We start from the raw sequence: 15,230 nt of genomic DNA on the forward strand, positions 1-15,230 counted from the left end.
TGAATGTTTAACTGTGTGAATGTGAGCAGGGGGGAAAACAGAGAATTGAATAAATAAATGCTAAGTTAGGAAAAGGCCCGTTAAGGACTGAGACATCCAGTGTAGTGGGAGCCAAGCTCTTTTTGTTGGATTTGGGGAACCTCAGCCAAACCTTGTCACTCGATATAGAATTACGTTTCCCAAACTCGTCAGTTAGTCGTCATCTTCAAAGCCTCTTGAAATAGTAAGAAATACTGCGAACAATAAAGCATAAATCTAATCTCTGTGTTGCTTGTCTAAGTGTGTGTTTCTGTGGTAAGCATTCAAACAGGGCTATGTTCAAATTATGTTCATTTGAATTACTTCAGCTCTACCCTGCAATACAAGAACAATGCTGCTCTGTCGTCTAGGAATCAGAATCAGGTTTATTACCAAAAAAGGAATTTACCTTGTTAAGTTGGTACATAACAATTAAAGAAACAATATATATAAATATAAAATATAGAGACAATATGGCAGAATATTTAAATAAGTGAATGAAGCTGTACAGGAATGTCCTAAATGTTGTCCGGGGAATCTGCAAGTTAGCAGGTGTGACACAAAGATAAAAACCAAGGAAAGTGCACACACATCAACCTTTTAAGAGTGAGCTTTACCCGTAATTTAATAATCATTATCTAGTTCTGACTGATAAAAAAAAAAGAGTATTTCAGCTGCCGAAGTTAACAGTTAGAAATTAGAAACCTTTTTCTGTGTGAAATCAAATACCTGATGTTTAAAAAAGGTTACTGTAAAGCTGCCACTGTTCATCCCTGTAAACTGCATGTGTAGAGGTTGACAGGCTCAGTGAAATGTTCCTACGTGTTCTGACTGTGCACCAATGATGAGTTCATACTTTTAATTTGTTGATTCTTTGGTCTGTTGGTCACACAGTATCTCAAGCACGCTTAACAACTCACATCAACGGCACTCAACAGCTCTTCGGTACAGAGGAGGAAGTATGTCTCCTAACTAGTCCAAAAGTAAAGTCTAATTTTATTTCTATAGCCCAAAATCACAAGCTGTACAGCATATTGTCCTGAGACCCTTGATTCAGATGAATTCCCTTCATGCTACAAACAGAAAAAGCTAATAAAATCATAGAAAATCAATAAAATAAAAGTTATTTATGAGCATATATAAAACACGTATTCATGTTTTCAGCAATATAGTGACGATAATAAGGTTTGTTTGACGGAGAAAGTCTCTGTAAGCTACCGGCTGCTGCATCTGTCAATCATACAGAAACAGACGTAGACCTGCAGACTGCTGACCCTCCGTGGTACGTAGGTTAAAATCAATCCTGACCTGTGTGATTGTTTGTGTCTGTGCAGGACTACCCCAGGAACAGACACCCAGGGTGGAGCCGAGGGTCGGTGGCGTACCACGCAGGTGAGATTTAAAGCCCCTACTCTTCCTCTCTTCCTGTCTTCCTCTCTCCGTTTTCAGTTCTGTATTTTCTCAAAAAAAGAGAGGTTGTGCGCTACTGTGGAATTTCCCTTGTAGTCTCGTTTGACTGAAATAAATAAATCTGATATACTTCCTCTAAAGCATCTACTGTATCTGCTGCCTTTTTAGATGCAAACATCACAGGGCACCGTCTCAGCTGGATGTTAAGGTGCCTAGCACAAACAGAGAGGAAGGAGGATTGCGGGCAGATAAAAGGGACAGAAAAGCAGATAAAACAGACGGTGACAGCATCAGAAAGAAGGAAACAATCGTATCTCCATCTCTCTGTCTCTTTTGGTCATCTAAGTATCTCTCTAAGCAATGACCCAAAAACAAGACACAAAGAACTGAGTTTAGTTATCTTTATCTTCCCATGTGTACACACAAACACACGCGTTCAGTCTTGGTTGTTTGTGACGACAGGCCTGTGAACATTATCTTTACAGGCATCTGCACAACCCCCCCTCACAGCTCTCATTCCTCAGCACTCCTCACTATCAGTGCTAAGAGATTAGCTATCAAACGCCACTGCCGTGATGTGTGTATAGCAGCAGCCATGTAGGTGGTTGTTATTACGGCGTACGAGCTACAGTAGGTAGCCGGCTCTTTATCTCACGATCTGCTGTCACAGTCAAGATCTTGTTAGTCTTTATCACACGAAGCAGTTAGGAGCTAGCTAGTCTTTTATCTGCATTATTTTGGTCTGAAGCATCCCATTGTTAATCTGTTTTTTTCTTTCTTTTTTCCAACCAGGAAATGTGTAAGATTTTATTTTTAGAGGAAGGTTTATATACTTTCTTCCAGCTGACCTCCAATCAGCTATCAAAACACACTTTCTTGTTCACTCCGCACATTCCATTCATGTTTTCGAGTTGATGTTAAATCCCTGTATCCCTTCGCAAATTCCATTTATACTTAAGGATATATTAATAATAATAACAGTTGATGCAGCACGTCCTGCCGGGTTCTGATGATGATGCCTCATTGCTGAGTGACAGTCGAGGCCAGTCATTCACGGGGGCTCCACCGTGCCAGTCCCAGAGGTCTAACGCTGCGGTCTGCCTGGTTTTGGCTGCTGTGCGTTGGACGCCACAGAAATGTGCACGCCCCAGCATAGCTCCCATTAATCTTATTTGTTAGAGACTAAAATGATGTATGTGGTTTTCCACGCTGTGCGTATGAGGTTTGCCTTCCCATGCTTGGGTTAATGTACAGGCTCTGATCCAGCTACTTAAAATCAACAGCCAGGGCCTCTTCTTCGTGTCTCCCCCTCGCTCCTCCATACATCCAGGATTTTCACCAAACAGCTCGGGAACCTCAAGAATTGCATTGCGGACGCTCTTTGGCGGAGTGACAAAAACTTAATGTATACACAGTATTATATACACTAGGTCATATAACCATAGCAGAAATTGCTTAAAGAAGGAATGACTTTGTTACCTTGGTTTTCCTGCTCGCTGCGAGCCAAGATTGCTGTGAAAAGGTGTTTCTGTGACACGTGGTACGTCCGTTTATTGACTTAAGTTGGTTCGTTTTTGTATTTGACCTCAGTATCTTGGCAGGCTTTAGCTTTATATAGAATAGATTGTTGAAACTCTTGATTATATTTTTATTGTGCTAACCAACTGTTTGTAATATTTTTTATCATTAGCTTTCAAGAAAAGGCTGAAGATAGTTTAAATACATAAATTAAATAATGATTCAATTAAACATTCCTCCTTTTATTATTTATAGTTAGCATGTGGAGTTTGACTACTATAGCTCTATTTCTGTCCCCCTGATTTATGGTGCGTTGTATCGGGCACGCGACCAGTGTTGACCTGGATCACATGTAATGTGTATTATTGACTTTAAAGGTTGTGATTTTACTCCAGATATATTCCAGTTATATACACAAATGCCTGCCAACCATATCGCTGCTCCTTTGTATAGCTTGTATAGCTGAGTTCTTTGGCCTGCGCTGGTGTTACCACGAGTGTTTGTCTTGGGAGCTGGCCCAGTGTGGACCTCTATCCTGTGTTGGCTCCTCAAGTTAATGGGCCGTGGGGCACTGCGGGCCCCTGTGGGCCCCTGTGGGCCCTATCAGGAGCAACCAGCCATCCAACCAATGAGTGCTCCTCTGCAAGCCTCATTAACCCTGTCACCCCCTCCAAACCCCCCATCAGTGACTCACACGTGCTATGACTCAACACCCACAGCTGAAGGTTGTGCTCTACCACCACCGCCGCCAGCATCCATCCATCACCGCCGAGCCGACCTGAGATAATAGGGCTCAGTTTAACTCCTGCGCTCTATATCGGTGGCGAGATCTAATCTGATTCCAGCTAAGGTTCTGCAAAAACAAAATCAATACCAACATGTTGTGTACGGGGATTGTATTACCGTCTTACCTAATGGCACAAAAATGGATGACGATGTTTAACAATAACAGGCACAAAGAGGGAATCTGAGTTGAGCGTGTACCTGTGTGTGTCCACACTGTACACAGCTAAGAATTACAGCTGCAACTAATGATTATGTTCATTATTGATTCATTTACAGATTATTTTCCCAATTATTAATGAGCTGTTTGGTCTGTTGGCCACATGACCAGATCTCCAGTCATGAAAACACCTGGAAATGGGTTAAAATGACCAAATATCCTGGAAATAATCGACTTCGTCCTGGAAATTCATTGTATTTTAGTCTCATTCAGATCAACTGTGTAAACCTAAGTGGATATTTAGTTTAAAACTCGACATTTGGTAGGATAAGCTGCGAGATATAACACTTTACCAGACGAGAAGGAGACTTGCAGCAATCTCTTCAGCGTCAAGTCTATTTTTTCTGGAGTTACTCAGTGGAAATTGTGTAGATGGTATCTGATATACATGCTTAGAGTCTATTAATTATCAGATGTTGTGGTTGATAAATACACATCCAGCAATGTTAACTGCAACAATCACTTTAACCTTCTAGAAGATGTGTTCTCTGTAAAATAAAATATATTCCACTTGATTTCAACTGTAACTTAAAGGCTGTGGCCACATTAATGTTGAACGTGTCAAATGCTCATCTCCCTGGTGTCTGTCGCAGTATAGGTCATAAGCCTCCACGTTAGCAGATGGGACAAACAAAAAAAAATCGAATTTCTTTTCACTGATGTTTGTTCAAGCGTTAATTTTTCGGACAAGTTTAGTTTTAATTAGTTATTTGAAGCTATTTCACTTCATGATTGACAGCTGAGCCCTTCTCGTGCTTCAGTCGGCCAGGTGTATGGGCGGGACTTTGATATCGCGGCACCAACCCCGATCACCACCGCTCAGACTCTGGCTCTGAATGACGCCACCAACTCAAGATGGCATCCAATGTATCCTGGTTATTTTGGCTTCATTTTTGTTCGGTGGGAGGAAGCGTATATGTCGATGGTCCATACGACATAAATTAGATGATTCATGTTTGTTTCCCAAAGTGCAAACTGCAGATCATGTTGTCCTAAAAAAGACCACTAAAGATTCCTTCATAGAAAAAAAAGAATAGCAGCAACTCCTAACATTGAATTCAGAGACGTTTTTGCATTTTTTGCATCACAAAATGACTTAAATGATCAATCATCAAACTAGTTTCAGCTCTAAAGGCAATATATCAGTCACTCTACCTGCTTTTGTGTTCAACCTGCCGCCTAAGATTTACTAACTATGGCTGCAGCCTTTCATTGGTGATGATTCATCTGCTGGTTATTTTCACAATTGATTGTTTTGTCTATAAAAAGTTTAAAAATGTCCATCACAGTTTCCCAGAGCCCCACAGTGATCATATCAGATTACTTGTGTTTTCCCTCCAACTGTCCAAAGAGAAATGCTTTGATCTGAGGAGCTGGAACCAGAGAATGTTTGGAAACTTTAACAATTAATTGATTATCAAAATAGGATTTTTCTGTCCATCAATTTATAGTCGCAGTTTTTAAAACCAGAATCGGAGCAGAAGACGGTAACGTTAAAGCAAATGGAATTTATAGTAAATTCTTAGGAAACATGTGCAAACTCACATATGTGTGTATGTATGTGTGAGTGTGTATGTGAGTTGGTGAAATCATGGAAGAATATAAATATTTGGTTTTAATTTTTCATGTTTTCGGAGTCTGTGGAGTCATTGTTCCCTGGGCAGGGAAGCCCAGTCTTTTCCAGACAAACTCTCATGTTACGAGAAAGCCTGTTTTCTTGTTCCCAGCTGGCCTCAGTCAGAGAGAGCCTGCCCTCTCCTCCTGTGGGCCCGGCTCCAAACCCTCAACCCAGCTCCAGTTTTCACCTTCCTGACGCTGCCAGGATCACCTTAAGATCCAGCACCTGGTGGCGGTCACAGTAGCTAACTTTGTTAGCTTTACAAACAACTGGCTCAGTTTATGATCTTGACTTTTGCATTAACACCGTCACCCCGTATTCTGCTCCATACGCTCGCCAGCCTCCGAGCCAAACCGTGGTCAACACCTCTGTGCTAATTTTAAACTCTCTTTAGTGTTCCAACACAAATTTTAACATTTTCCTCCACAGCCCAGCTCCAGATTGAGTCTGCTTCCTGCATCTCGATTTCAAACATTTTAACCACCAAAGCAACAGAAAATATGAACGTGTGCTCAAAAACTAAAATAGCTTTACATGACTGCTGTAACTAAGACTGTGCAGAACATTTTCTAATTTAGTGCTGTCACTAATGATTATTCTGTTATTAAGATTTATTCTATCTATTCATTATTAATCAATTTCTTCCAAACAATTGATTCAACTTTAAAGAATTCAGTGTATCATTGGAGGGACCCACACTAGTCTTGGCCTCTGCTGCTTAGATTTTGACCATTATCTGTCTCTTAGTCCCCTAACTTAGGGTTCCCAACCTGGGGGGGTCGTGAGAGACAGGCTTGGTAGAAAACTTAAAAAAATATACACAGTAGGCAAATATTCAGCATTTGGTTCACATTTGCCAAACTTTGGGGTCAAGAAAACACAGAATTTGTCAAAAGAAGATAAAAAATATGAGAATTCATCCAAATCACTTGTTTTACACAAACCTCCTGCAGTTATAAAGTTCACTGTTTGGAGCAGCGTGTGTGTCGCTGAACCTCTCACTTCTTATTTCACCGCCAATGTTAACGGGTTAGACCGTGAATTCTTCGTTCGCCTCAAGTGATGCTTCACTAAAGAGTCAAAGTCTGCCCCATTTTTTCCGTGAGCGGTTCCCAGCATAAACAGACAGTGAAAAGAATCTGTTCAGAGTCATATTCACTCCTGTATATCTGTAGAATATGTAATGTTTCTGTGGACAGAATCCATGTCAAACTCAGTGTAGAAAGATAGCAGCCGCAGTAATGTTCTCTATGTGCTCACCACAGGCGAGCTGCAGCAGTTCAGCAACCGTCACGCTCTGCTCACGCATGCTGTGTCGTCACTGGGTCAGGAAATGGTGAAAAATGGCCGTTACATGATGTTCCCAGAGCTCCTGGCGATGTGTGCAGGTTGCTTATTTAGTCTGATCAACAGTCCAAACTCCAGTGAAATATAAAACGGGACAATGTTTTACATTTTTAATTAACAAACTAATTATTTAAATAGTCCGTGATTCATTTTTTTGTTGTTTTTGTTCTCATTCAACATTCACAGGCACATCTCTTAAGTAGGAGGAGCTACAGGCTTTTCCCATTTTATATAGTTGTATATTGTTCAAATAGTTCTCAGTGAATCCATAAATATAATCTAAACTTAAAACTGCGAATAAAGTGTGTAAAGTTTGAAGATTCAAGAGTCAACTGTCGCTAACATCCGTCCAGCCCTTCGCCCCCCCTCCGCCAGGCCTTTCCTACCTTTCCCGCCCCAGTGAACTAGCTCCATCCTTAGGTCCAAACCTGGACTTCCACACCCTTTGTCACCCCGGCTCACCTCCAGCGCCGGCCCTTGTCACTCTCCAAAAAAGCCCTGCTCTGCTATTTTTAGTCGCGCTGCGCCTGTGCCGGCGCGGCTCCACTGTTTGCCTAGTGTGTGGTGTTGTGACAAGGGCCCGCATGGGAGCCGTAATGATACAGTGTCTCCGTCTCCCTCCCGGTGCTCAGATAGAGATTGTTTAAACAGTATCCTGAGCCGGGGACGGGTCCCATGACAACTCCATAAATATTTACCAGCAGCAGCCACGGCGCTTCGCTTGAGGAGAGCTCGTCTGCAGGCTACCTCTGCAATGTTTTTCTTTTACCCCTTTTTTTCCATTGTTGTCTCTCACAACTGTAGTATGTGTTGTTTTGATGATTTCCTTTGGATGTTGATGTCTTCTTTTTTTTTTCGGAGAGGAGTGTTTTTACTAGCGCTGCTTTCGCCGTTTACACACTATCATCCGACTGGAATGTCAGGATGTCCTGAATTTTAGCACTACATTGTATCTGCACAATGTATGTATGCGGCACGCTGTGGTAAACACATTAAAAGACGAGTTGGACTCCACTTCTTGGAAATCGAGTTCAGCAGTAGCACAGGAAACATCAGGGCAAAAATTAGCTTACACACGGTATCTGAATTCAATTACAGTTCAAAGGTTTTATAAATTTATATTTATATATAGACGTTGCACTAAAGCACCAACATCTCAGACTAAAACACATGGGCGCTACTGCCCACCGGACTCCATTGACAAAACCAGAAATTTTACCTTACAGGTAAATCGTAAAACAGACTTCAAACTGGACAGAAACAAAATAAATCTCCATCTTTCCACCACCAACTATCACCAGTGCTGGTTTGGTTAAAATAAACCATTAATCCACCGAGTTAGATATTAAAATGTTTGTGAAACGAGTTGCAATGGCGATAACGGAATCGGTGGGTACGTCCACCAGAAGTGGTGACAACATTATGGAAAGAATCGCTGCAGAGACGGACCTTTTGTTAAAGAGTAAGACCCTTTTTGTTTAACCAGAAAACAGCTGATGCATCGATCTCAGTTGCCACCAGACTCCATTGACAAAAACTGTAATAACTAGGACAAAATAAAACTCATCAGAACCATCTTTGTTATTCTTTCCACTGTTCCAACAATCACCGACATCGATTTGGTCGAAAGAAATCCTTAATTTGCCAACGTAGATAAGAAAACAAACCACCGTTTCAGTCGCCCCTCAAAGCCAACAGTCTGACACATGCAGCAACACGCATGTGCTGCCAGGACGGCTGCTTTAACAAGGAACAAAGCAGCTTGGACAACAAAACTCACAGAGGGAGCGAGGGAGACGCAATTACTCCACTGTATCTTTAGATGGCAAATAACTGTTTAACCTTTAACCTGTAACCTTTAAACACATAAACTAAAGGTGGGATTGTTGTGAGTGGAGCACAGTGTGCGTGTCAGGATTTTAGCATTTGATTTCTAATTGATTGATTGATTAATCAATTTTCTGCCACTGATCTGGTCCATGTTGCATTAATATATATTTGTATTGATGCTGGAATAAAATCTGATATATATTCCGTCATACTTCATCATATTTACTAGTATTAAAGAGGTTTTATTAGTCTTAAGTTGCATCTCTGCACAAACTCACAGATTAACTGACACAAATCCACTGTTAAGTGATTAATTAATGAATCACTTTAAGCACAGTTTAAAGCTCCTTGCTCTCTCCTTTCTGACAGATGATGGGAAGATCTTTCACGGCAGCGGGGTTGGAGACGCTTTTGGTCCTCGCTGCTTTAAAGGTGACATCATGGGCTGCGGCATCATGTTCCCACGAGACTACATCCTGGAAGGAGAAGGTGAGGGCTGAGGGTTCGGGGCGCTACGATTACGCTGTCACTCATTAAAGTGGTTGGTTTGTGTCCGTGGGAGGTTTCGCTCTTAAAACCTGCTTATCGTGGTTTAGCACGAGGCGGTTGCGGCAACATTCGGTCTTAACACAGTTCATTGTGTTGCATGTGGGAAAGAAACTGGATGCAAACCAAGATCCCCCGCACGGCAAACAGAGCAGTCACTTAAAGGGGAAATTCTTAACCCCTCCTCTTTGCATGAGAGACAAATATAGGCTTTCCTGCTCTCAGGTGGTTCCAGCACATCCGTTTCAATTTAGAGGTACAAATGTTAAAACGTCTCAAAACAAAACATCTCAGGTTGTGTCTTTAATTAACATGTCTTTCTGTTTTCTGGTGTTTTTTACACAGCAACAGCTCTGCCCCGCTCAAACACACTGTGCTCTGGTTTGTCCTCAGGTGACGTGGACGACTGGGATCGACTGGAGGTGCGTCCAGGTCACGCAGGTGTCCAGAACGTTCTGTACCTCAACGACGAAGAGGAGGAGGAAGAAGATGGGGAAGAGGTAGAGCAGGGACAGGAGGGCAGGAAGGTCACGGTGAGGAACACTCATAAAACAAAAAAAAGCACATCTGTGTTAACCATTGCTTCACAACATATATGAGCTATACATGCTTTAGATTCATTAGCATTTTATGATTTAAACAGGAAATAATGCAAACCTGCAGTGATACTTTTGGCCACTTTGGCCAACAAGCTGTAAACATCAACATACCATCACCTTTTAGATTTTACTTTCTTAATTTCTCATACAACGCCTCTGTTTGGTTTGGTGAATGAAATCTGAATTCCGGTTTAATAATGAGCACAAATCACAATATCTGACAGTGAAACTGGAAAACAACATAAAACTGGAGATGCCGGTTACGCTCTGTAACAGTCCAGCAGAGAGCAGGGTAGGAGAGAAAACATGAGCCCAGAGGCACGAGGGAGAGCCTACACAGGGGCGGGGAGGCACAGTAGGGCTGCACTAATGTTTGTTAGATGTGTATATATATATATATATATATATATATTATGTAATGTAAAATATTATGTAATAATGTTTTCATTATCAATTAATGTTTTCATTATCAATTAATCTTCAGTTTATTGGCATTTTAAATATCAAATAAAGTCTTAACAGTTCTCAGTCTAAGGTGGCATCTTCAGATGTCTTGTTTCATTCGTACAAGAATATAAAAGCCAGAAAATATTTACATTTGAGAATGAAAAAAAAAATGACTTGAATGATTATTAGATTATTAATATTGTTGGCAATTAATTTTCTTTCGATTGATTAATTGACTAATCATTGCAGCATTATTCACATAAAGCCTTTCAGACATCTGTTCCTTATATGTAAATATTATTAAATATAATCACTTTTTCTTGTATTGAGCAAAACAATCTGCCAGCGGAGTGACACAGTCTTTGCTTAGCTAGAATCCTTAAAACCAAATATAAAAATGTGAAAGACTTGATTTCCAACAACTGGGACAAGACGACTTTCTGAGAAGTGCTCTTAAATAATCTTGTTCCTCTGCTGCAATCTGCGTATCCGTCATTTTTTAATTGGAAGATACCACATTTGGAATAAGGCTTAATTAGGAATATAGAAACACAGATGTTGTTTTATTACTTATCCATGTGCTTATTGTCGTTATCGTTATAAAGTTTCAGTCGACACACGCCTCGCTGTAACGTCACTTTAATCCTCTCCTCATCCAACCGACGCCCGCGTTCAACTGTTTTTGTTTTTTGTTGTTTTAATTAATGTCTTCCTTGTACTTGCTCGTACGCTGGACTGACTTGCCACACATTTGTGGAAGTAGAGGCGGGCGGCGGTGTGGTGGTGGTGGTGGTGGGTGGCGTTGGGGAAGGAGGGTAGGGAGGGGGGGAGGGTGTGAGTGCACGCAGTACTGAAACCCAAGTGGGTGAGAATAGAACAGGCCAAGTCGTAATCCAGGGATTTGTCAATATTTGCTCAGCAGGACATATTGCCCTGAGTGCCCTGCTCCTCGACATCACCGAGGTCTCTGTGGGCACGGCTGCACGTGTCCGCGGCTGTCGGTGGGGGAGGGAGGTGGGAGGTTGTTGGTGGTGTTCGAACTAATGAAGCCTGTTGCAGTTTCACTCACCCATCATCTGTAATTGAATAGCGGTTAAGCCTTTCTTTTTTTCGAGTGGGTGGTACGGTAAATGTTTGATATGTGACTCAGCCTGATTTATCGAAGACACACACTCCACAGTACTTCACTTGTTGTTTTAGTGTGTCGGTGTTTGCTCGCAGACTTGGAAAGAAGCCCTCGGTATTAGCATTGAAAAGCTTGTTGATGTTCTTTTGAGAACAGCTGGATAATGTTTGATCACTCACTGATTTAGTAGAGACATGTACTGTAAACATTGACTTTTTTTCCCACATTTCTCTGTCACCTGTTTGTTTAACCATATTTCCTAACTGCACATAATTCCTATTTACAACTGGCACACGAGTGCTCTCAAATGAAGTTTGCATCAGTATCAGTCATTATGAAAAGACTTTTCTTTCATGACCAATTGTCCCACCAGCAGATTTGCAGTGAAAGGTGTGTGTTTCTTTCTTTGTTTTTAACTCGCTGTGGCCCCCCTGTGGCCCTCGCAGGTGTTCTTCACGAGGAACGGGAAGCTGATGGGCCGGAGGGAGATGGCGGTCCCTCCCGGCGGCCTCTACCCCACCGTGGGGATGCTGAGCAGCGGAGAGAAGGTGAAGGTGGATCTGCATCCCCTCAGCGGGTGAGCTGGGAGCGCGGTACCGAAACCTCGTGGACGCCCTGCAAACAGCTGGCTGCGCTGTAGAGCTCACCCACGGTAGCCTAGCATGCTGCTAACACTCGCCAGAACACACTCAGTTCAGCTGCACACGTGCACGTCGCCGTCGTCTTCCTCGACACTGCCTCAGCTTTAATTTATAAGACTTTGTACATTTCACCAGAAACGACCAGAGCGGAGGGGGGAGAGGGGTCCTACGTTTTGGGGGGCCGCGTAGGTTACAGCATGTACAAAGTGCACCCTGAAGCTAAAACTGTAAGATATTTAACTGTTAATTCTATGCAATGGATCTGTACTGCTATCATCCTCTCACATCTTAACCTCCTCCTGCATGCGAGCGTGTCTCTGAAACTCTGAGCTGTTAAATCCCTCTCATGAGGTCTGGCACACTCACTTTATTTCATTTGTCACGACCCCAAGCAAAGCAGAGCGAGGCCAACAGTTGTGCCGAGTCAGAGCTCGTTGGCGGTTTATGTTTCAGGGAATACACCCTCCCTCCCTCTCTCTCTCTTTTTTTCCTCTCTCTTTCTCTTTTGGTCTCTCACACAGTCTTTCTCAACCTCCCTCTCCCTGTCCCTCTCTCTGGGTGAGGCTGCCCTCCTGTGAGCGATCAGGGACCTGCTGTTGCCCCACCTCGCTCGCTCTGCTCTCCCGGAGCTGGCTGGAAGTGAACAGTGGGCCTGTTGCGATATTTCAGAAATGCATCCACGCTCTTCTTGCACGAGCATTATTATTATTGCAGGTTTTTGTTTCTGAGAGTGGATGAATTGAGTGTTTTATAGTTTCACGTTGGAGCCAGACTACGAATAAAAAACAGGTATATTTTCTACAGAGGATCTGGTAAACACACACACTCAAATGTATCTTCTGCATCAAAAGTTCAGGGATTGTTTTGTTTGTGCACTTTGAGGACATGAGATAGTCACATGGAAGGGAGGCTGGGGGAGACATTTAGGGCGGACGTGCATTCAGTGGGTGGACAAAATAAAGAAACACCTTCCAGTATAAAGCAATCTGATGCAACACCACAATCTACAGCCATAAAAATAACCACAGAGTTAAATAAACACCTCTGAGAGCAAAATGTAACTTTGCAAACCTCACACAGAAGTATCAGTTGCAGGTCTGTTGGATTGCATCATACTGTAAAGTGTTATTCTGTGTTTGAATTCTCCTTTCACTCACTGAGCATGTTTCCCCTTCGACATGAAGGATCATTTCCCGTCTGTTTCCTCCTTTTTAACCAGAACGTTTTGATGCAGTTTTAAAAAAACCTGCTTGAATCCTCTGTTTTGCCTTTGTAGTCAGAAGATAACTTCCTCTCTGTGTTGTAGAATTAACTGCTAGATGTTTTTTGTTTCTGAAGATGAAGACAATGTTTGGTTGCTGCGCGTGCTGCATGTTTAAAGATATCTTTAGTGATGTGTTTGTGTGTCTGCACAGCGTAGGACAGCTGCAGCAGGAGCCTGCATCACAAAGTGCAGAGTGAGCCGTCGGTCGTCTTTGGGCTCGAGTCCGGCTCACTTTTAAACCGGGTTAGATCGCCGTTGTTACCTATGCAGGGCAACATCGTGGATCGTTTACCTATATAATTATGTCAATGATCGAAGAAACATTTTTTGACTTTAATCATCGATTAATCTGCTTTGTACTGTATTGTCTTTATTGATTCATTGTTTTTTGTCTTTAAAATGTTAGAAAATTGTAAAAAAAAAAAAAAAAAACCACCATCACAAAAACCCTAAAACCTAAGTTAATGTCTTCATACTAGCGGTGTGCGTCTCTCCCTTCTAAGAGAATCTGATACGTATCCAGATACACGGCGCTACGATACGATTCGGGGACAATTCAGTGGGATTTGACTCCCATCTTAATTTTATCCTCTCTGTGGACGACCTGAAGCCACAGATCTCCTCTTTTACTGTCCTTCACTCTCTGGGGAAGTAAATAAAATCAAAGCTTTTAAGAGTTTACAGCACTCGTTTCAACCAACTACAGCAGTGAAAATCTTGCTTTTACATTAATATTACACATATATATGATAGTAGAACAGAAACGGGACATTTCACTGCGCTTTAGTACTTTTAACAGAACATTTCTCCTGATTACACTCAGGATGAAGGATCTTAACACACAGAGCTTTGTGATTCAGGCTCCAGAAATAAAAACAATCCGTGCTGGTGAATGAGAAAATACTGTTATTGTGTCAGTGGGAGCTGGTTTCCACACAAATATTAAGAATGGTGTTTTTATTGTATGTGTGTGTTTGATTAAAGGGAATGATGATATCAACATTATTCTAATGTATAAATCCGTTAAACAACCTCTGCATCTGCTCACATCTGTATTAGTCCATTACAGCAGCTGTGTACATTCCTCTGCGCCTCCCTGTGAGTCGCATACAGCAGGTTTCTCTGTCACTCATTCATTACACTAGAACACTGCAGACCGTAATGCTAGACATATAACGTGATGTATAATTACTACACAGGGTTAACTATTAAAATCACGTATCTGCTGGAGATCGTACGTTTGTTTTTAGCTGTCGTCTGTTTGTTTTTTTTGGTGCCATTGATAATGAAATTATGTAAATCAGTCTTGTTTTTCTCCTCCTGCAGGGCTGGATAGAGACTTAAGTTCAGGTCATTACAGCCTGAAACTGTAAAACTTATGCTAGACGGTGCAAAGATATTAACGAGACACTGACGTGGACGGTTGTTGTTCTTCCGGCCACGTCTAAGTTCAGGGTATTAAAGTCACTTCTATTAAAGTTTACGCAGAATCTCAGTTTACAGAAAGTTTCACGGTTCAACCAAATTAGAGCTAAATCTGATTTTAAATGTTTGTAGCGACTTTACTCACCGAGGACTCGTGTAATAACTCCTCGCCTTGTTGACTTGCACTATAATGGCCTTGTTCAGTACATGTATGATCATCAATAAAGGTTTCAGTAACTTAAGTGACGGCTTGTTTTGTTTGAAATGTTCTTTTTGAAAGAGTTTCTGTCATCCTGTATAAAGGTTTTATACATTGTGCTTCATTAATGGGTTTTAAATATTCTAAAAATCTGTGTTTTTATTATATTTGATAAATATATAGTTAGACATGTTAATAATAATCACCTCTGTTTTCCAGCACTGGCACAAATTACACAC

The 15,230-nt window shown here is 41.7% G+C and overlaps 1 protein-coding gene across 1 annotated transcript in view; it reads left to right on the top strand.

Moving 5' to 3' along the window:
* spryd3 (SPRY domain containing 3) overlaps positions 1 to 15,034 on the top strand; it is a 53,400-nt gene extending 38,366 nt beyond the window's left edge. The window contains exons 7-10 of the mRNA XM_035656619.1: positions 1,353 to 1,410; positions 9,114 to 9,233; positions 9,684 to 9,823; positions 11,909 to 15,034. Of these exons, the coding sequence (XP_035512512.1) occupies positions 1,353 to 1,410; positions 9,114 to 9,233; positions 9,684 to 9,823; positions 11,909 to 12,043 (453 nt within the window). The 3' untranslated portion in view covers positions 12,044 to 15,034. The remainder of the gene's footprint in view (positions 1 to 1,352; positions 1,411 to 9,113; positions 9,234 to 9,683; positions 9,824 to 11,908) is intronic.
* The last annotated feature ends 196 nt before the right edge of the window (positions 15,035 to 15,230 follow it).

This window comes from Morone saxatilis, unplaced genomic scaffold (genome assembly GCF_004916995.1).
Source record: "Morone saxatilis isolate NCDOM2014 unplaced genomic scaffold, NCSU_SB_2.0 Contig15, whole genome shotgun sequence".
Taxonomy (NCBI): Eukaryota; Metazoa; Chordata; class Actinopteri; family Moronidae; genus Morone; species Morone saxatilis.